The sequence below is a fragment of the Myxocyprinus asiaticus genome, chromosome 5 (assembly GCF_019703515.2).
Source record: "Myxocyprinus asiaticus isolate MX2 ecotype Aquarium Trade chromosome 5, UBuf_Myxa_2, whole genome shotgun sequence".
Lineage (NCBI taxonomy): Eukaryota > Metazoa > Chordata > Actinopteri > Cypriniformes > Catostomidae > Myxocyprinus > Myxocyprinus asiaticus.
The window spans coordinates 5,857,626-5,880,587 of record NC_059348.1 but is presented as its reverse complement, the minus strand read 5'-3'; the positions used below and the strand labels follow the sequence as shown (position 1 = coordinate 5,880,587).

The 22,962-nt window shown below is 38.8% G+C and overlaps 1 protein-coding gene across 16 annotated transcripts in view; it reads left to right on the top strand.

Moving 5' to 3' along the window:
- The window catches only part of LOC127440730 (gastrula zinc finger protein XlCGF57.1-like), a 518,561-nt gene that overhangs the window by 306,754 nt on the left and 188,845 nt on the right, over positions 1-22,962 (top strand). For 3 of the 16 annotated variants that reach the window (XM_051697513.1, XM_051697515.1, XM_051697530.1), the window contains 2 exons: positions 12,803-12,892; positions 15,892-16,050. The exons of 10 other annotated variants lie outside the window; for them this stretch is intronic. In XM_051697513.1, coding sequence (XP_051553473.1) covers positions 12,803-12,892; positions 15,892-16,050 — 249 coding nt within the window. Of the gene's footprint in view, positions 1-12,223; positions 12,437-12,802; positions 12,893-15,891; positions 16,051-22,962 lie in introns of those variants that run through there. 3 more of the 16 variants (XM_051697531.1, XM_051697524.1, XM_051697529.1) reach the window with 3 other exon arrangements.

Sequence of the window (22,962 nt, the reverse complement as noted above, 5' to 3'; positions counted from 1 at the left end):
TTTCTGCATCTCTTTCTGTCCTTGTTAGAGCCAGTTGTCCTTTGTCTTGTACACTTTTGTATGAAATCTTCAGTTTTTTGGCAATTTCAAGCATTGTACAGCCTTCATTCCTCAAAACAATGATTGACTGACAAGTTTCTAGAGAAAGTGGTTTCTTTTTTGCCATTTTTGACCTAATATTGACCTTAAGACATGCCAGTCTATTGCATACTGTGGCAACTCAAAAACAAACACAAAGACAATGGTAAGCTTCATTTAATGAACCAAATAGCGTTCAGCTGTGTTTGATATAATGGCAAGTGATTTTCTAGTACCAAATTAGCAATTTAGCATGATTACTCAAGGATAAGGTGTTGAAGTGATGGGTGCTGGAAATGGGGCCTGTCTAGATTTGATTAAAAATGACTTTTTTCAAATAGTGATGGTGCTGTTTTTTTTACATCAGTAATGTCCTGACTATACTTTGTGATCAGTTGAATGCCACTTTGGTGAAAGTACCAATTTCCTTCCGAAACAGTAAAATCTGTTCATTATTCCAGACTTTTGGCTGCCAGTGTGTGTATATAAGTTTTGTATCAAAAGTGAAGCACAATTTACAGTCGAGATATGTAATTGTCGATTCGAAACTATAAAAAATTTCAGGATGGTGCTTATTTATTGCAATTTGAAATACTATGACTTCTTGTTTTGTTGATCATCAGTTCTTTGGTTTGATTTATTATCAGTTCCAATGCACTGTTGTTGCACTATTTCAGTAAACCATTTGCTCACTTCATATATTGATCCAAGTTTTCTCCATTATCCTTGTTGAGGCCCACCAATGCCATATCATCATTTTATTTAAAAAGATTAAAATTGTGCTTACAGTTCATTAATTCATTGACAGAGAGAAAATTATAGACACAACCACGAAAGGCCCCTCTACTAAGAATAACATTTTCTGACATATTGTTTGAATAATTTTCTTTTCGTTTTACATTTATTGCCCTTAAATTGGTTAACTATTAAATATGTTTATTTTAGGTCTGATGGAAGGGAAAGAAGAAAGTCAAGAACTGAATGAAGTGGAGGAGACACGTCACTTTCAGATGCCTTATGATTATGTAACTGCAGAGCAATCATTTAGTTGCTCACAGACTGAAATGAATTTCTCACAACAAACAAATCAAAGAACAAAAGTCACAAATTCTTTTACCTGCCCTCAGTGTGCAAAGAGTTTCAAACGGAAAGACCACCTTAAAGTACACATAAGAATTCATTCTGGAGAGAAGCCTTTCATATGCCCTCAGTGTGGAAAGAGTTTCAGAGAGAAAGGAAATCTTAAGAGTCACCTGAGAATTCACACTGGAGAGAAGCTTTTCTCATGTCCACAGTGTGAAAAGAGTTTCACACAGAAAATAAGCCTTGATAACCACATAAGAATTCACTCTGGAGAGAAGCCTTTCACATGTCATCATTGTGGAAGGAGTTTCAGACAAAAAATAAGCCTTAATACCCACATGAAAACTCACTCAAGAGTAAAGCCTTACATGTGCCCTCAGTGTGGAAAGAGTTTCTCACAGAGAGAAAGCCTAAAGGATCACATAAGAATTCACACTGGAGGGATGCCTTTCAAATGCCCTCACTGTGGAAAGAGATTCACATATTTTAATAATCTTCAAAATCATCTTTACTCTAAGCACAATGAAGCAAAGTCATTTAACTGTGATCAGTGTGATAGAAGTTTTATGTCAGAATCAGCCCTGAAGGGACACCTGACAATTCATGCAAAGAAGCCCCATTTGTGTTCCTTTTGCGGAAAGAGTTTTTTGTGCCCGTACCATTTCAAAGAGCACCAGGAAAGTCATACTACTGTGAAAACTCATGTGTGCCCTGAGTGTGGCGATGCCTTTGCAGGAGCCGGCAACTTGAAGATACACCAAAGAATCCATATTAAAGAAAATAAGTGTTTACACTGTGAAAAGAGTTTCACTCATTTAGAAGACCTGGAAGCACATGAGAAAGTGCATACTGGAGAGTAGCCATAGTATTTGAAACCCTGTTTGCTATGCATTAATTATCCTGTTCACTGACCTAATGTTTTTACTACGAGTGTGAAGAAACATAATTTTGTGGGCATGTGAGGAGCTGCGTTTGACAGCGTGTCATCTGTTATAACAATAATGTCATGATGGGACATAATATTTAAACTGGCTGCATAAAATAATTTGTAAAGGCAAAATACTCTGAATAGGGAACTTTAAAACACTATACTACCGTCTCTATGACATATTTCTGTATTTTCATCTGTTTGTGTGTAAGCTTATGTGTTTTATTGTGCAGCATGTTTGACTGGCCGACATCAGTTACTAATAAATTATGTATATAAGTCACTTCGGACTGCAAGTCACATGACCTTTCAGACGATGAAAAAAATATGATGACTTATATTCCAGAAAATACAGTAGTAGTGGGTGAATTGTGACTTAATGCCCATTTATGCCACAACTAGGCTAAGGTGCAACCGGCCCCTCCTAGCAAACACAGCACGTTCCCTTAATGTTTACATTTGGTTCCCATTTGGTTATTTGTTTGGTAACCAATTCCTAACGTTCTAGGTACGTTCTCTTTAGGTTTTATTTTTTTGCAACCATAAACTAACGTTCCCAGAATGTTGAAGGGAGGTTTTTGTGTAACAACCTAATAAGAACCTACACATCATGTTCCCTAATGGTTATTTTTAGGTTTTATTTTTATAACCATAAACGAACCTTCCCAGAACATTGCAGGGATGTTTTTGTTTGACAGCCTAATAAGAAACTAATAAGAACCTAAACAGAACATTGCCCAATGGTTATTTTTAGGTTTTATTTTTTATTTAATTTCATTTGATTATTTTTTTGAACATATCAGGTTGATACAACAATGACTGAAATTAGTGCAATACAGTGTTTAAATAATTTTCTTATGGAATTTGAAGGCATTATAATAAAGAAATGTGAAAAGCAAGCATAATACTCGTGCCTTACCTTACACGCTGCGCCTGATACATGGACGCACATTTGATCCGTACGTGCTTTTTTCCTCTATATAAATCTACGCAATCACTGAGTTTAAAAATGAACTGTCATTTCGGTGGACACTCACTCAATACATCAAACGTTTTGTCACTGCCGGCGGCTGCACATTGTGAAACAACATCGAAGGGTGACTGTCATGAACGAAGCTCTATCATGTGCGTTCTCTACTAATCTGCTGTCATATATCAGCCTTGCTATGAGGAAATAGTTTAAATATTAATATTCTTCAAAATATATATATATATATTTTTTCCGTTCCAACATTGCTTTTGTGAAATATTTGAGTTTTAACCTTTAAGCAATGACAATGGTCAGACTGCTGATTTAACACAGAAACTCCAAAGCAAAAGCTTGATTTAAATGGACATGTGAAATGGGGGGGGGGCAACAACAACAACAACAAAAATGTATTAAAGGATAGTAATGCAATGTTCACTATAATTAAATAATGATAATAATAATGAAGTATTAAAGCAATTTCACACATCTGTGATTTTCTTTTGTGCAGCACAAAAATATCTCCATTGTTGTTTCTGATTGTGCTGTGAGGACTTTGTATAAAATCACTTCAATGATAAATATCACGCAGTGTTATACTGAAAAATTACATTTGATTTTTTTTCATTTGATTAGTTTTAATTTTTTTTTTTTTTTTTTGTTATTAACATTTTTTATTGATTCATAAATTAACACAAGAAATACAACAACAGCTATATAATGAATCAAAATCTTTTAACATTAAACCCCCACTATATCCCCTCCCCCTACCAAACTCTCAACCCACCCTGACCCCCCCACGAACACCCCTGTGGTCAATAGAATATAGACACACACACACACACACACAGAAAACTAAAACAACAACATAAAATAACATACAATAAACAGGTATAAGAATAATAAAATAAATAAATAAATAAAAAACTCTAAATTACTCCCTCCACCACCCCACCTCGAGATTCCCTCAAAAATGCTTAATAATTGCCCCATTTCTTATTGTAAGTTTCCCTAACCCCCATCCTAATGCTCGACCCCTCCTCGAAGGCAGCCACCCTCCCCATCTCCGCACACCACTCCGGGAACGAGGGTGCTCCATCCGACTTCCAACTCCTCAAAATAACCTGTCTACCAATCATCACACCGGTCAAAACCCAGTCCTTCATGTACTTATCTACCAAATCCATGACCTCCCTATCTCCCAAAATGCAGAGTCTGGGGCAGAACGAGACCTGAGTGCCCAACACATCACACACAAAACTTTGCACCTTCAGCCAAAATTCTTGGATCTTAAGGCACCCCCAAAAAACATGGATGGTTTCTCCATCTTCAGTATGGCATCGCCAGCAGATGGGTGTGTCCTTAAGACCAAGCCTATACAATCTAGAGGGGGTCCAATACAATCTATGTAAAATCTTGAATTGCATAAGGCGAACCCTTGCATCTCTAGATGCAGACTTTATGTTTTTTAGAATCCTTGCCCACACTCCATCCTCCAATACCAAGTTTAAATCTTTCTCCCATAATCTTTTAAGAGAATTTAAAGCTCGGTCCCCCAGACTCTGAATTAACAAGGAGTAATACACTGATGCCTCATGACACTTCCCAAAAGCAGCAATCACCACTTCCAGAGTATCTGCCGCTCTAGGGGGGTGTGTGCTACTCCCAAAAACAGAGCAGAGCAGGTGGCGCAGCTGTAAATACTCATAAAATTGAGATCTGGGAATCCCAAAATGTTGAATCAAATTTTCAAAAGACCTCAATACTCCACCCTCATACAGGTCACCAAGTGTATTAACCCCCCTCACAATCCAATCTGACCAACAGAAAGGGGACTTATTAATACATAGTTTAGGGTTCAGCCATATGCTCGAGGCTACGTTTAAATAAATATCAGAATTAAACACTCTGGACACTTTTGTCCATATCGAGTGCAAATGCAAAATAACGGGGTGCGACTTAACCTCTCCAGCTAGTTTAATCGAAAGGCTTTGCAGTGGCGAGATAGGGGCAAGAACTTCCTTTTCAATACAAAACCAGGGAGGAGCTCTCTCAGGTGGAAGTGACCAATGAACCAAATGTCTAAGACCGAATGCATAATAATAAAATAAAATCTTGGGTAGGCCTAACCCACCTTTGTCAATCGGCCTATGTAATTTAATGAAATTTAACCTGGGACGTTTACCATTCCAAATGAAGGACTTCACTATGCTATCAAATTGCTTAAAATAAGAGAGAGGGACATCTACAGGGAGAGATTGTAGCAGATAGTTAAATTTTGGAATGCAGTTCATTTTAATAACATTAACCTTCCCAATCATCGATAAGTGTAATGAAGCCCACCTACCCACATAATTCGAAAACTTTTTTATTAAGGGATCAAAATTAACTAACTAAATCAGACAAATTTTGCTGGGAATAAAATTCCCAAATACTTAATTCCCTGTTTGGGCCACATGAAGGCGCTTGGCTGAAAAGCCGTTACTGGACAGTACACTGTCAAAGCCAAAGCTTCGGATTTAGACCAATTGACTCTGTATCCTGAGAATTTGGAAAAGGAGTTAATAATTCTGTGGAGGCAAGGCATGGATCTAGTGGGGTCGGAGATGAATAATAAAATATCATCTGCGTAAAGCAGAAGCTTATGCGCTACACCTCCCGCCGTCACCCCTGGAAAATCATCCGCCTTTCTTATTGCGGCTGCTAATGGTTCCAGGGCAAGACAGAACAATAATGGGGAAAGAGGGCAACCCTGCCGGGTGCCCCTATCCAGAGTAAAGTAATCTGAAATTAACCCATTTGTTTGTACCGCTGCTACAGGGTGTCTATAAAGTAACTTAATCCAACCAATAAATGTATTCCCGAACCCATACCTTTCCAAAATCTTAAAAAGATAATCCCATTCTACTATATCAAACGCCTTTTCGGCATCAAGAGAGATGGCAGCAACCGGAGATTGTTCATTTGCTACTGACCACTGATATTGATGAAACGCCTAATATTATCAGAATAACTACGGCCTCGAATAAACCCCACCTGATCTATATGTATAAGAGATGTCATAACTTTACTTAATCGATTAGCCAGAATTTTGGACAAAATTTCTACATCTAACTGGATCAGGGAAATTGGGCAGTAACTTTTACACACGCTTGGATCTTTATCCTTTTTTAGAATCAGACTGATCCGGGCTTGTGTCATGGTTGGCGGAAGCTTTCCATTCTTTAAAGAATCAGTATAAACTTCTAACAAAAGTGGAGCCAGTTCTGTAGCATAAGATTTGAAAAACTCAGCAGCAAAGCCGTCAGGCCCCGGAGCCTTGCCTGTAGGCAGGGACTTAATTACCTCAACAAGCTCCTCCAAGGTTATCTCAGAATCAAGATAATTTTTTTGCTCAGTCGTCAGTTTAGGAAGATCTAATGGTTCCACAAAGTTCCTAATATCTTCATCAGTAGACGAAGACGTGGACCTATAGAGATCAAGATAGAACTCTTTAAAAGCATTATTAATATCAATTGCCGAGGTAAATATTTCACCACAAGAAGATTTCACTGAGGGAATGATAGAAAAAGTCTCTCTCTGCTTTATATGTCTAGCCAAAAGTTTTCCTGCTTTATCATCTGACTCAAAGTATGACTGTCTTGCCCTGAATAACCAAAACTCCACTTTCTGCGACAGAATAGTATTATACCTGTATTTCAGTCAGGTCAATTTCCTTCCAACTCCACAAGTTCTTGTGCTTTGGATTTTTTGATGAATGAGGCATACTGTATGGTCCGACCCCTAAGAACAGCCTTAAGTGCCTCCCAAGCCACGCCCACAGAGGATACCGAGGACCAGTTGGTCTCCATATAAACATTGATTTCAGTCTTTAACATTTGTTGGAAATCAGGATTTTGCAGAAGGGATACATTAAGGCGCCAACTATAAGATTTATTTTTCTCTATATGTGGCATCACCTCTAAACTCACCAGGGCATGATCTGAGACTAAGATATTTCCAATTGAGCAATCAACAACAGATGAAATGAGGGATTTGGATAATAAAAAAAAAATCTATTCTAGAATAAATCTTATGGACTGATGAAAAAAATGTATAGTCCCTACCAGATGGGTCCAAAAGTCTCCAAATGTCTGTAAGACCAAGATTTTTACACATCCTGTGAAGCGTCAATGTTGCTCTAGGGGGCTTACACACTTTTGCTTCACTGTGATCAAGGACTGAATCCATCAAAATATTAAAGTCTCCTCCCAATATTATATCATGAGGGGTGCCAGCGGTTTGCAACATCCCTTCAAGATTTATAAAAAAGCCCTGATCATCAGCATTAGGTGCGTAAATATTAGCCAAAATCAACCTTTACCCCTGAATTTCAACTAACACAATAATTACTCTTCCTAATTTATCTTTAATCTGTTTGAGACATTTGAATTGTCAATGTTTATTTACCAATATAATAACTCCCTTGCTCTTACTTGAGCCAGCACTAAAAAAAACATGTCCACCCCATATCTTCCCAAATTTTTCAGCTTCCTGCGGGGAAAGATTTGTTTCTTGAAGAAACACTATATCATATTTCTTACGCTTAAGAAAAGTAATAACTTTCCTTCTTTTTATGGGGTGCCCCAACCCATTTACATTCCATGTGGAGAGAGACAATCCACTCATATTAACATTTGACATTTTGATATAGTAAAAAAAATAAATTGTATGTCAAAAACAAAATTATATAGACCACATTCCCCATTAGTGAAACAATCAACCCCCAAACATCCCCCCGAACAAAACAAACAGAAAAAAGAAAAACGTGCACATTAACCCCGTGCACGACAGCGCCAACCGGCGTCAATCCCTCTAAACTCAAAAGGTCCATGAACGCCCATGAGTCCCCACGACAACATTGCCATCGGATTGCTCAATTTTGCCTCACAAATTTGTGAGACAAAATTACATAACAGAAAATACTTTGTAAAATAAACCCCAGTCAATAGCAAGAATGAACACTAAGAACGTGTAGATTCATTCACAGAACTGTCTCAAAGGTGTGATCTTCCACAAAACAAATTCCAGCTGATATAAAACCATTCAGATTCCTCAGACAGACAAACAAATGTTTAGTTAGCCGGCTGTTATAAGTTCAGCGGATGACGTAATTATTCCAATGTCCCGTAAAAAAAAAAAAAACTCAAAACAAACTACAGCCAGCAGGGATTAGTTTTAATTAATTTATTTGATTAGACACCATTTTGAAAGTAAAATGTAATTAAACTGTCAAATACAGAATTCAGGAAAAAAATAGTCATTTAATAACCACAATATACAATGTGACCTCTTGTGTGTTGTTGCTTAAATATTACACCTGTTGGGCACAAAAAGGGTTCTGTTTCCATGGCCGCGCTAGGCACAATGTTATGCACAATGACAGTGTGCTATGTCTTATCCAATTTTCATTAGAGAGCTAATCCAACCTCAGTTTTTGTGCCAGCACAATTGGGCATGGGCGGTAGTGCTTACGTTATCTTTAGGTGTATGTGTACAAACTGTGGGTGTACTGTATGTTAATAACATTTGAGAACCACATCTATTCTCAGCACAAAGTCTAAACTCAGTTCCTGTATTTGCAGTTTGGAGATTCTACTAGCAGGTGGTATCAAAGAGCTACTGATCACTTTTAATACTAGTCATGATTTGTGTGTCAGTAGATATAATATAAAATATAGCAAAGCTATATTTTTTATTAGGTAGTGGCAAAGCTTTGACAAAAGCTAAACCACTACATCATACATCACACCAGTGTTTACTATTGCCAATTTTGAATCAGAACTAAAGATGTCCGGTTCACAAATGCATCACTCATTTGAGTCAGTTCTTTACAATGATTGGTCACACGTGATGGCAAAACGGTCTGAATTGGCTAGACACATTTGAGACTCATGGTACTGTAAAACCAAGTGGAAACAGCAATGTGTCTCGGCTGACCTCGTGATCGGATCACCGAAATTGCATCTTAAAACCAGGTGGGAACAGGCCTATTGTAAAGGCGTCAATGTGCTAACAGCAATTTGCCTCATGTTTAATGTGAATGGGCTATTTGCCGATGAATAACCTCGCATAATCGTGCCACCTTTTGTGTGAAAAGCCCATTATAGCAAGCAATGCAGCAATAGACATCCAATCAGAACCTGCCTCAGTGCTTACCTCATTAAATATTCATGTACTTCATGCCATCACAGAAAACAAGAACTGGGGACCTTAAAATGTTGAAGAGTGATTTTAAAGGCCTTAATTGGAGTGATGAAGAGACAGTATTGCTTTTACATATGTTTTTGTAGTTTGTTTCAGTAGCAGAAATTAATACAGAAATTAACCATTAATAAATGTAAATATGGTCATATTTTCAAAACAAAATAACACTTTGAATTGCCTATTATTTTAAATGATAAAAAAATTAATAATAATAATTTAGAATGAATCAGTAATACACTATAAGGCCAGAAGTATGTGGACACCTCCTTCTAATTAATGGGTTTGGTTATTCCAGTAGTTTCTGTGAGAACAAAACTTAATGGTACTCCAGACAATGACACTGAGTATGTTTACATGGGCAGACAATGTGTAAGATTTTTATTTATTTATTTTTTTGGTTCCTGGGTAGTAAGTGTTATTTTCTAATTGCTTATGCCTCAAAAGTATAGAAAATGGCTATTATTCCCCACAAACTTTGCTTTTGTGACCAGGACAGTGATATTTTGAAATTGACCTATTTCCAATGAGAAAACGGGCGAATTTGTGTCTTTTCGTTCACATAAAGTCCAAAAAAAACAAAAAAAACAACGTATGAATCCAAAATGAACATGTATTTATACTAAAGTAATACAAAAATGACTACAAATGATTTAGGAATAGTTTTTCGAGATTTATGATTATTCTGTAAATCACTGTCATGAATCAGCCCCCAAATGTAGTCTCCCATCATGTTCTCGTTATACTGTCTTTGGTAGTGGCATTCAAAGTCCAGTATATCCTGATGGAAGCGCTCGCCTTGCTCCTCCGTGTATGCTCCCATGTGCTCCTTGAATTTATCAAGATGAGCATAAAGGATATGGACTTTGAGGGATTTCAGAGGTGGAGCTGAGGAGAGAAACCCATACTACCCCAACCAAAAAGACCTCAATGACTTGATTAGAGACCTTGGTCTCACCAAGCCCAATGCCGAGCTTTTGACGTCTAGGCTCAAGCAGTGGAACTTGTTGGATGAAAGTGTGCAAGTCGCAGATCATAGGAAGCGTCACCAACCTTTTTCCAGCTTCTTCACCTGTCAAGATGGGCTCTGCTTCTGCCACAATGTGACCAGTCTGTTCGAGGCAAATGGAATCGCCTTTAACCAGAATGAGTGGCGCCTCTTCATTGACAGCTCATCCAGTAGCCTCAAAGCCGTGCTGCTCTATAATGGTAACAAGTAACCGTCTCTTCCCCTGGCTCACTCGGTGCACCACAAAGAGGATTACAACAGCATCAAGACCTCGCTGGTCGCCTTGAATTATGATGAGTATGGCTGGGAGGTCATAGGAGACTTCAAAATGGTGGCATTCTTGATGGGTCTCCAAGGCGGTTTTACCAAGTTTCCCTGCTATCTTTGCCTTTGGGACAGCAGGGACACCAAGGTGCACTACCACAGGCAGGACTGGCCACAGCGGACTGAGTTCTCTGTGGGGAGGAACAACGTCAAGTGGGAGCCACTGGTGGACCCCCGGAAGGTGCTGATGCCACCACTGCACATCAAATTGGGCATTATGAAACAATTTGTCAGAGCTCTAGATAAGGAGTCGGCAGCCTTTAAGTACCTTCAAGACTTCTTCCCTAAGCTGTCTGAGGCAAAGGTCAAAGCCGGTGTCTTCGTCGGACCACAGATAAAGAAGATCAAGGAGTGCAATGAATTCCCCAAGAAGCTCACTAGTAAGGAGAAAGCGGCTTGGAACAGCTTTGTCGCAGTGGTTCGGGGCTTCCTGGGCAATCACAAGGCCGAAAACTATGTGGAGCTGGTTGAGACTCTGGTGAAGAACTACGGCACAATGGGCTGTAGAATGTCCCTCAAAGACCATATCTTTGATGCACATCGTGATAAATTCAAGGAGAACATGGGAGCGTACTCGGAGGAGCAAGGCGAGCGCTTCCATCAGGATATACTGGACTTTGGACGCCGCTACCAAGGACAGTATAACAAGAACATGATGGGAGACTACATTTGGGGGCTGATTCGTGAAAGTGATTTACAGTATAATCGTCAATCTGGAAAAACTACTCACTTCTATATCTTTTGTAGTCATTTTTGTATTACTTTAGTATAAATACATGTTAATTTGTATTCATATGTTGGTTTTTTCTGACTTTATATGAACGAAAAGAAATGTTTTCTCATTGGAAATAGATACATTTCAAAATATCACTGTCCTGATCACAAAAGCAAAGTTTGTGGGGAATAATAGCCATTTTCTATACTTGAGCTAATGTATGCTTGTAAATCACTTGCACCTTTATTAGCAGTTGACACATAAGTGCCAGCTTTACATGTCATACATTCTGCTTCCCACGGATCTCGACCTGGACGAAAGCATGGGAATTTTGTAAATTTGCACTTTCGTTTAGGCATTGTTTCCACTCAGCTGTCATTTGCTGCTACTATCAAGCAACTGTTTGATGCCGAACACAACAGTGCGGAGAGATTGACAGGCAGGAATTTGGCCAATAGTTGCTGCAAGCCTCTTATAAATCGACCAATTGGTGTGCGAGAAGGCGGGACTTACAAAGAGGGGTTTAAGCAATGCAAATATGCGCGCACACACAATGAAGTATTAGACCAGATGCACATCATAATACAACTAAAGCTGAATTCCGGACATTTTCGCAAATTTAGTAATCCCGGGAGGACATGTCCGGAAAAAAGAGGACGTATGGTCACCCTATATTGATATTCATAAACCTGCAGAAACTTCTGGCATTGTTGTTTTGTTTGTTTCTACATTATTCGAGTATCGGACAATAGACCGCCGCATGATTGAAAACTGGATCAAGTAGAAATATCCAGCATCTCACATTGAATATTACGAGCTAACTGCATACACGAACATTAGAGGATAAACAGTGCAGTAAAACAAATCTGTAAGTTTGGATTCATGTTTATAAATGTCACCAGTATTCTCATCATCCTAAACGAAGACTTGTTTCAACACGAACAGGAATAACTCCAGGTGTTTCAACTGAGATCTGCGGGATAAAACATTGTGAAATGATGTTTATTAAAGAAGAGAGTGAGGACATGAGTTATCCAGAATCATGCAGTTCAAATGTCATGAAAAATGAAGATACTGAGGAACAAAGAGGTTGGTGTCCATTCTTTATTATTGTCTGTTCATGAAGATTAAAGTTATAAAACTTCAAGCAGTTCACAACATTTGATGGCTGTAGATCATTATCAATTCATATTTAATCAGACAAAAACAGCAAATAAAACGCATTTGGTTTCTGTAGTTATTTATCAATTCGCAGGAGCTGCTAGATAATTTAATCAAAGAAAAACAGCAAAGAAAAGGACTTTAAAAATAAAACAAAAGATCTTGCTGTTTATATTACATTAAAAATAGATACTTGTCACCTGTAGTTTTTTGACGTTTGGGGTCGATTTTATTGCGGTAATTTTAAGATTTGTCTTTTGAAATAAAAAAGGACATTTTATGTTTTCATTTTAGATCTGATGGACGTGAAAGCAGAAAATCAAGAGGTAAATGAAGTCGAAGAGAAACACTATCCGGATCAGACACTTCATGATTTCATAACTGGTGAAGAATCATTTCTTGGCTCACTGCTTGCGGGTGAAGTCTCCATTCTCTGTACAATAAATCTGTTCACGTGTTTATTTCTTTCTGCTGTTATTAGGGGAAAAGTCAGGTGATTGTGCTGGTGACCACAGAGGAATGACTATGTTATGTTATCAATATAAATAATCAACTCAAATTTTGGGGGCATTTCCGACCCTGCACAATGCTATTTTGAGCCAACGCCTGATTAGCTTGCTTGTTGTTAAGCTTAATGGCGGGCTATTGCCTAAGTTCTGCTGGCTCTATGGAGATTTTTTTATAGTGGTTTAATTTCACAGCAGTGGCAAACAATGTCGAAGTTTAGGGCAAACATTATCCTTACCCTGACAGTCAGATGCGGCACAAAATTTGACGGAGGCGGCCGCCTCATAATTCTCTATGCAGGAAAAACCCTGCATACAATCAGTTACTGTGCTAGAATGTGCAGTCGAGTCGAGCGTGTATGTCCTGAAAATTAATTTATGCCAATTTTAGCAACATGAATTGAATTTTTATTTTTTATTTTTTATGCATTAAACAGTCAACTGTTAATCACAGAAATGAACGTGTTAAATTCCCCAGCCCTAATTATTAATCACACTAAAGTAACGTGTTAAATTAACAGTCCTGATATATATAAGTGTGGGTAATATGTGGCAGCAAAATTGGATGGCCAGTTATTATGCAATTCTAGAAATGTAGAATCTGTGTTTTCATAATTTACTTTGATTAGTTGTAGCTATGTAGATGCAGTGGTAAGACTCGATTCAAAAGTAGCAACAATAGCTATGTTTCTGTCCATGTTGTGAATGTAATTTATGCGAAAAACCTTAATATCGCAAAAACAATGTGAGAATAAAACAGCGTTTCCATCCCATGTGTTCAGCAGTCCTACTATATACACAGTGGCGGCCAAAAGTTTGGAATAATGTACAGATTTAGCTGTTTTGGAAGGAAATTGGTACTTTAATTCACCAAAGTGGCATTCAACTGATCACAAAGTATAGTCTGGACATTACTGATGTTAAAAAAAAGTCATTTTTGATCAAATCTAGACAGGCCCCATTTCTTCAACACCTTATCCTTGAGGAATCATGCTAAATTACAAATTTGGTACTAGAAAATCACTTACCATTATATCAAACACAGCTGAACGCTATTTGGTTCATTAAATGAAGCTTACCATTGTGTTTGTTTTTGAATTGCCACAGTATGCAATAGACTGGCATGTCTTAAGGTCAGTTTTAGTTAAAAAATGGCAAAAAAAGAAACCGCTTTCTCTAGAAACTCGTTAGTCTATCATTGTTTAGAGGAATGAAGTCTATACAATGCTTGAAATTGCCAAAAAACGGAAGATTTCATACAAAGGTGTACACTACAGTCTCAAAGACAAAGGACAACTGACCTCTAACAAGGACAGAAAGAGATGTGGAAGGCCAGATGTACAACTAAACAAGAGGATAAGTACATCAGAGTCTCTAGTTTGAGAAATAGATGCCTCACATGTCCTCAGCTGACAGCTTCATTGAATTCTACCCGCTCAACACCAGTTTCATGTACAACAGTAAAGAGAAGACTCAGGGGTGCAGGCCTTATGGGAAGAATTACAAAGAAAAAGCCACTTTTGAAACAGAAAAACAAAAAGAAAAGGTTAGAGTGGGCAAAGAAACACAGACATTGGACAACAGATAATTGGAAAAGAGTGTTATGGATTTTAACCCCATTGAGCTTTTGTGGGATCAGCTAGACTGTAAGGTGCGTGAGAAGTGCCCGACAAGACAGCCACATCGATGACAAGTGCTACAGGAAGCGTGGGGTGAAATGTCACCTGAGTATCTGGACACACTAATAGCTAGAATGCCAAGGATCTGCAAAGCTGTCATTGCTGCACATGGAGGTTTTTTTTTTTATGAGAACTCTCTGAAGTAGTTTAAAAAGTTCTGAAAATTTTTTTCAAATTGTAATAGTAATTTTTCACATTATTTATGTCCTGACTATACATTGTGATCTGTTGAATGCCACTTTGGTGAATAAAAGTACCAATTTCTTTCCATAAGAGCAAAATCTGTACATTATTCCAAACTTTTGGCCGCCAGTGTGTAAGTGTGGGTAATATGTGGTTGCAAAATTGGATGGCCAGTTATTATGCAATTTGAGAAATGTAGAATCTGTGTGTTCATAATTTACATTGATTAGCTGTAGCTATGAAAATATAGTGGGAAGACTCGAATCAAAAGTAGCTACAATAGCTATGTTTCCATCCAAGTTGCAAATTTGATTTATCAAAAACAGTGTGCGAATAAAGCAGCGTTTCCATCTTGTGTTCCATCTCACTTCTGGAAAAATTGTAGCCACTGTGACTCTTATTAATAAAATACTCGCGGTTTAGAACACACAAACAAAACACTGTAAAGAACTGTGTCTCATGTCTGAGATCGACAGCACGTCACACAGTTCTTGGAGCACTATGTGTGTGCGTTCCTCCATCTTTAAGTTTCAGTAAACCTGCTCTTGGACACATCAAGTTTGTATTTGACTCGTTTGCTCTACGAACTCTTTGCAGGCTTTGGATTTTCTAGACACCGATGACCAGAGCAACATTTCAGATGCGATGATTGGTCTGCTGGTTTATCCAGTTATGAACGAGTTATTCAGTCACATGACTTTTGTTTAATGCGCATCTTGTGTTCCTAATAAATTTAATAGGAGTTTTTATGCAATATCCCAAAATGCGTATAAAAATAAGTGGGTGGAAACCCATCTTGTGGTAAATGGCTTGTGTGATGGCAGGAGATAGATAGAGAGTTGTTTTGAAGAAGAGAGCTAGTGAGATGAGTAAAGAGCACTTCTGCACCAGACCTCTGACTGGTGTCTTTATATTAAAGAGAAACTGAATGCATTACATTTAAAAATCCTGAGATTAATCATGATTAACTGTTTTAATTGATTTTTATTTATGAGTTGTAAATTCTCTTTTAAAGGTTTAGCGAAGCAGAACCGACACCAAGTATCCTCTGGAACCTGCATAAGTGCCCCAGAAAAGATGGAGTTTATTAAAGAGGAGTTGAAAGAGGAGAGTGAAGACGTCAGTATTTCAGAATCATTCAGAATGAAAAATGAAGATATTGAGGAACAAAGAGGTTGGTGTTCATTCTTGATCTTTATTTAAAGACTCCTGAGGAACATTAAGGTAACAATCTTTCAGGCAGTTCACCAGATTTGGTGGGTGTTGTTATAAAATCATACGAGCTTTAAAACAGTTAAACTACAGAAATACAGGAAAAATAACTTAAAGCAGGGAGAGTTAGCTTGACTCTAGTGACCCTTGCAGTGACCCATTGGCTTCTTACACTGAAGAACTGAAAAACTGTTGACCTGCTTGGATCTGATCCGAACATTTTCCTCCACAAATACGACACACTGCAAACACTGAATGTTATCCATGGTGGCTGTGTAACCAAACATTTCTATGGGATTCTATTCCTCTTTACAGAGCTATTTTAGTTTAGTAATATTCTTCTTTGGAGACCATTTATGATGGTAAATTGTACTTGTGCATGATCTGCATCCAAAGAGGACCATGCACGAGCACTATGCACCATCATAAACAGTCTCCCAAAGACCTGGAAACGACCCGTGGGCAGATCAAGAACAACGTGGACAAAAGTTATCGAATCCAATCATGCCCCACTCAATTTCGGTCTCCACTGCCTGAAAGCAAGCTCAGGTCAGAGAGAGTTTGCGGCTTACAGTAGCAAAGGCAACGCTCCATTAGTGGGCATGCCGATGATGATGAATATTCTTCAGATATCTGGTGTGAATCACTCTCTCAAGGGATTTCCACATGACTCACATCAGCATTGCCGAATAAATCGAGCTCAATGGAGTCTAATGCCAGCTTTATCATTTACTCGCACCAGCTTTAGCTTTTAAGCATTGCATTGATGGGCTAAAAGTTCAAACGATTTCAACATTGACCCTGTTGCAGCTAACCTTTCCAAGCATCAGCCAATGATTACTGGACAATTCAGATTAGGGAAGTTAATTTTCAGACATTTTCATAATCGATCATCGTGGAAATTAACAATCAGTTAATCTAGTAATCGTTAATGTTAATATCGCAAAACGCACGTGGGTGACTCCAAATAATATGTGCATGTTGCGTACTGTTTAAATATAATTTAAATTAATACACTTAAGAAATGCAAGTATTGTCATTTTCCTCTGAAAAGTATTCTTAGTTCAGTGTATTTATACATTTAGGCTATGTTTAGTTCAAATTTGGGAATTGTTTAATTACTGTTAATGAAATACTGTTAGTAGTAACTTCTATCTTAAGATATATTTATATACTGCTTCTCTGGCGAAAGTGTGAGGTCAGCTGAATGTACCTTCGTGCTTTCCCAGTGATCGCTGACGTAATTGTAGGTTGGGATGAAACAAGGAGATCAACAGTGCTTGTTTTCATGTTGTACTTTAACACACTATCATGGTATGTGTAGAAAAGAGAAACTTTCCAACATTGTTTACATGAAGCCCGCTTCCTCTCTGATCTGTGCCACATCTCTTCTGTGATTTGGATAAGTGACATGCAGAGCGCAAGTGCCCTCTAGCGGCGGGTGACTGTATAGACAGCCTTATTTTCGGATTACTTCGCATTTGTCCTGAAATTTATTAATCGATGATCGATAAGCTTAATCGATCAAATTATTAACAACAATTAATCGATTTTCGATGTATCATTAACATCCCTAATTCAGGAGGTCACATGACGCCATGCAAGGTTCAGATGTGTGAGCAGCGAGCTCTGCGCACTTTGCTGGTTTTAATACTTTTTATGTCATAAACCGGTGATATTCGATACATTCTGATTCATAACTGTACTAGGAAGACAATATGTCAAAGAATTGAAAATCCTCGGGCTCCAGAGACATTAAAAGACACTTACGTGCTCAAGCTGAAGGCTCTCTGGAGGCCTTGAGCCTGGGACTCAATTTGGATGATGCGGTGGAAAAGATTCAGTTGAGTATGATGGCAATGCTGACTAGGGTCGTTGCTGACTTGGAGGATCTTGCTGTAATACGTTGATCGATCCATGGAGACGAAAATTCACTGAGGTGGTTACAAGAGTGTCAGATGTTGAGAAACGGATCGATTATCTGGAGTCATCGGAGAGGGAATTAGCTGCTTATCCGCTAGCGGAACATGTTTGGGAAAAGTTGGAAGACTTTGAGAGTCGTAACTGGCGAAACAATGTCAGAATTGTTGGAATTCCTGAGCGAGCAGAGGGTCAGAATATGGTGGAATTTCTGTACGAGCTCTTTCTGAGTCTGCTCGACATAACAGGCCATAAGCTGGAAATCGAGCGAGATCGACTGAGGGTGACAGGCTCACCCTCAATTCTGTCAATTCTGGTCAATTCTGGCCAAATTTCTGAGATAATCCGATAAAGATCTCGTTTTAGACAAGGCAAGGAGCAAAGGAAGGCTTTCTTGGAAGAACCACAACATTTTCTTGTTCCCAGACTTTGCGAATTCGACGAGAGAAACATGATCGATTCAAGGAATGCAAGAAACTCTTACATCAATGGAAGGTCGCTTTTGTACTGATGTTCCTGGCCACATTGAGAATAGATACTAAGGATGGCCGCAAAATATTTACATGCCCACAGCAATTATTGTCCTTCATAAAGTCAATGGAACTAGTAAGTCATTGTGTGGTGCTCGCTTTGTAGCCGAGTGGACCTCACTTACTGAATATTCACTTGACTGTTCGAGGAAACTGGGTGCCTTTTTTTGTTTTTTTTTTGTGCTGGTTCCACCTAGCAGCTGGAGTTTGTTTTGTGTAGTAACACTCCTTCAGGACAGTTTGTGGATGAATCTGCATGTTCTTTGTGCTTGTGCCTCCTATTGGCTGGAGTTTGTTTTGTGCAGTATTTTTTGCAGGACATTTGAAAGGATTAAGTCATCTGCTGCACTCATGTAACAGCCAGCTCACTGAACATTCATTTGACTGTCCGAGGAAACTGAAAGCTTTTTTTGTGAGTGTGCTGGTTCCGCTAGAGGCTGGAATTTGTTTTGCGGAGGAACACACCTTGGGGACAGTTATGCAGACAGATCTACACGTTTGTAAAATCTGCCTATTGGCTGGAGTTTATTTTATTGATTTTCTTCTGGTATGTAATTCTGTCTCACAAAATCTGTATATAAAGACCAGACTTGAGCAATCTGACAGCAAAGATGTCACGGGGGCTCTCATAGGCGTACATGGACTGTTTGAGTTTAGAGGTATGGACGCCGGTTGGTGCTGTCGTGCGTGGGGTTAATGCGCATGTTTTTCTTTTTTGTGTTTGTTTTGTTCTGGGGGAAGTTCGGGGTTTGATTATTGCACTAATGTTGGAATGTGGTCTTTATAATTTTGTTTTTGACACACAATCTATTTTTCTAATATGTCAATGTCAGATGTTAATGAGTGGATTGTCTCCATGTGGAATGGGAATGGGTTGGGGCACCCCATAAAAAGAAGGAAGGTTATTTATTTTCTTAAACAAAAGAAATATGATATAGTGTTTCTTCAAGAAACGCATCTTTCCCCGTAGGAAGCTGAAAAATTTAGGAAGATATGGGGTGGGCATTTTTTTCTTTAGTGCTGGCTCAAGTAAGAGCAGGGGAGTCATTACACTAAGTAAGCATTTACAATTCAAATGTCTCAAACAGAGTAAAGATAAATTAGGAACAGTCATTATTGTTTTAGCAGAAATTTAGGGGCAAAAGTTGATTTTGGCTAATATTTACGTACCTAATGCTGATGATCAGGGCTTTTTTATAGATCTTAAGGGGATGTTGCAAGCTGCTGGCACCCCTCATGATATAATATTGGGTGGGGACTTTAATCTATTGATGGACTCAGTCCTTGATCATAGTGAAGCAAAGGTTTGCAAGACCCCTAAAGCAACATTGATGCTTCACAGGATGTGTAAATATCTTGGTCTTACAGACTTTTGAACTCATCGGGTAGGGACTATACATTCTTTTCATCAGTCCATAAGATTTATTCTAGAATAGATTTTTTTATTATATCTAAGTCCCTCATTTCATCTGTTGTTGATTGCTCTATTGGAAACATTTTAGTCTTAGATCACGCCCTGGTGTGTTTAGAGGTGTTGCCACATATGGAGAAAAAGAAATCATATAGTTGGTGCTTTAATGTATCCCTTTTGCAAAATCCTGATTTCCAACAAATGTTAAAGGCTGAAATCAATGTTTATCTGGAGGTCCTCAGTATCCTCTGTAGGCGTGGCTTGGGAGGCACTTAAAGCAATTCTTAGGGGTTGGATGATACAGTATGCCTCATTCATTAAAAAATCCAAAGCACGAGAACTTGTGGAGTTGGAAGGGAATATTAAAAGTGCCGAGGCAGAGCTAAAGCGGCGAATGTCATTTGATGGCCTCAGGGAATTGACCCAATTGAAATAAAGATATGCGGCAGCGGGGGCCTATTTTGTAATATAATGCTATTTTGTCACAGAGGGTGGAGTTTTGGCTATTCAGGGCAAAACAGTCATATTTTGAGTCGGTGGACAAAGCAGGAAAGCTTTTGGGTAGATATATAAAGCAGAGAGAGTATTTTTCTACCATTCCCTCAGTGATATCTGCTGGTGGTGAAATTTTTACCTCGGCCATTGATATTAATAATGCTTTAAAAAAAAATTTCTCCCATTTTCTTCCTAATTTGGAATGCTGAATTCCCAATGCACGCCAAGTCCTTGTGTTGGCGTAGTGACTCGCCTCAATCTGGGTGGCGGAGGATGATTCTCAGTTGCCTCTGCATCTGAGACCGTCAATCCGCGCATCTTATCACGTGGCTTGTTTAGCGCGTTACCGCGGAGACATAGTGCGTGTGGAAGCTTCACGCTGTTCTCTGCGGCATCCACGCACAACTCACAACGCGCCCCACTGAGAGTGAGAACAACATTATAGTGACCACAAGGAGGTTACCCCATGTGACTCTACCCTCCTTAGCAACCGGGTCAATTTGGTTGCTTAGGAGACCTGGCTGGAGTCACTCAGCACGCCCTGGATTCGAACTTGCAACTCCAGGGGTGGTAGTCAGTGTCTTTTCTCGCTGAGCTACTCAGGCCCCAATCAGTCTGATTCTTAAATAGGGCAAAGATCCAAGTGAGAGTAAGAGTTACCGTCCAATTTCCCTGATCCAGCTAGATGTTAAAATATTGTCAAAAATTTTGGCTAATCGATTAAGTAAAGTTATGACATCTCTTATACATATTGATCAGGTGGGGTTTATTCAGGGCACAGCTCTTCTGATAACATTAAGCGTTTCATCAATATCATGTGGTCAGTGGCGAATGATCAGACTCTGGTCACTGCCATCTCACTTGATGGCGAAAAGGTATTTGATATGGTAGAATGGGATTATCTTTTTAAGATTTTGGAAATGTAAGGGTTTGGGGGTATGTTTATTGGATGGATTAAGTTACTTTATAGACACCCGTCAGCTGCGTTACAAACAAATGGATTAATTTCAGATTATTTTACTCTGGATAGGGGCACCTGGCAGGGTTGCCCTCTTTCCCCATTATTGTTCTGTCTTGCCCTGGAACCATTAGCAGCTGCGATAAGAAAGTAGGATGATTTTCCTGAGGTGATGGCGGGAGGTATGGCGCATGAGCTTTTGCTTTACGCAGATGATATTTTATTATTCGTCTCTGACCCTTCTAGATCTATGCTTTGCCTCCACAGAATTAACAATTCCTTTTCCAAGTTCTCAGGATACAGAGTTAATTGGTCTATATCCGAAGCTTTGGCTCTGACAGCATACTGCCCAGTAACGGCTTTTCAGCCGGGCGCCTTCCAGTGGCCCAGACAGGGCATTAAATATTTGGCCGTTTTATTCCCAGCAAATTTGTCTGATTTAGTTAGTGTTCATTTTGACCCCTTAATAAAAAAGTTTCTCCCTGTATATGTCCCCCTCTCTTATTTCTTTGTTATAATTTTTTTAATTGATTCCTACAAAACATATATATACAAGAGCAAAACAAATATATATGGAATCAACATTTAAACCCCACAACCACCCCTCCCAATCCCCAACCCCACCCTGAACCCCAACAAACATCCCTTTGGTCACATATGAGTATATACACATGATTATAGACACACACACACAAATAAATAAATAAATAAAAAATAATAATAATAACACTATGTAACACAATTTTTGTCCCTGGGTAGTAAGTGTTATTTCCTAATTGCTTATGCCTCAAAAGTATAGAAAATGGCTATTATTCCCCACAAACTTTGCTTTTGTGACCAGGACAGTGATATTTTGAAATGTACCTATTTCCAATGAGAAACGGGCGAATTTGTGTCTTTTCGTTCACATAAAGTCAGAAAAGAACAACATATGAATCCAAATTAACATGTATTTATATTAAAGTAATACAAAAATGACTACAAAAGATTTAGAAGTGAGTCGTTTTCGAGATTTACGATTATACTGTAAATCACTTTCACGAATCAGCCACCAAATGTAGTCTCCCATCATGTTCTTGTTATACTGTCCTTGGTAGCGGTGTTCAAAGTCCAGAATATCCTGGTTGAAGTGCTCGCCTTGCTCCTCCGAGTACGCTGCCATGTTCTCCTTGAATTTATCAAGATGAGCATCAAGGATATGGACTCTGAGGGACATCCTACAGCCCATTGTGCCGTAGTTCTTCACCAGAGTCTCAACCAGCTCCACATAGTTTTCAGCCTTGTGATTGCCCAGGAAGCCCCGAACCACTGCGACAAAGCTGTTCTAAGCAGCTTTCTCCTTACTAGTGAGCTTCTTTGGGAATTCATTGCACTCCAGGATCTTCTTTATCTGTGGTTCGAGGAAGACACTGGCTTTTACCTTTGCCTCAGACAGCTTAGGGAAGAAGTCTTGAAGGTACTTGAAGGCTGCCGACTCCTTATCTAGAGCTCTGACAAATTGTTTTATAAGGCCCAATTTGATGTGCAGTGGTGGCATCAGCACCTTCCGAGGGTCCACCA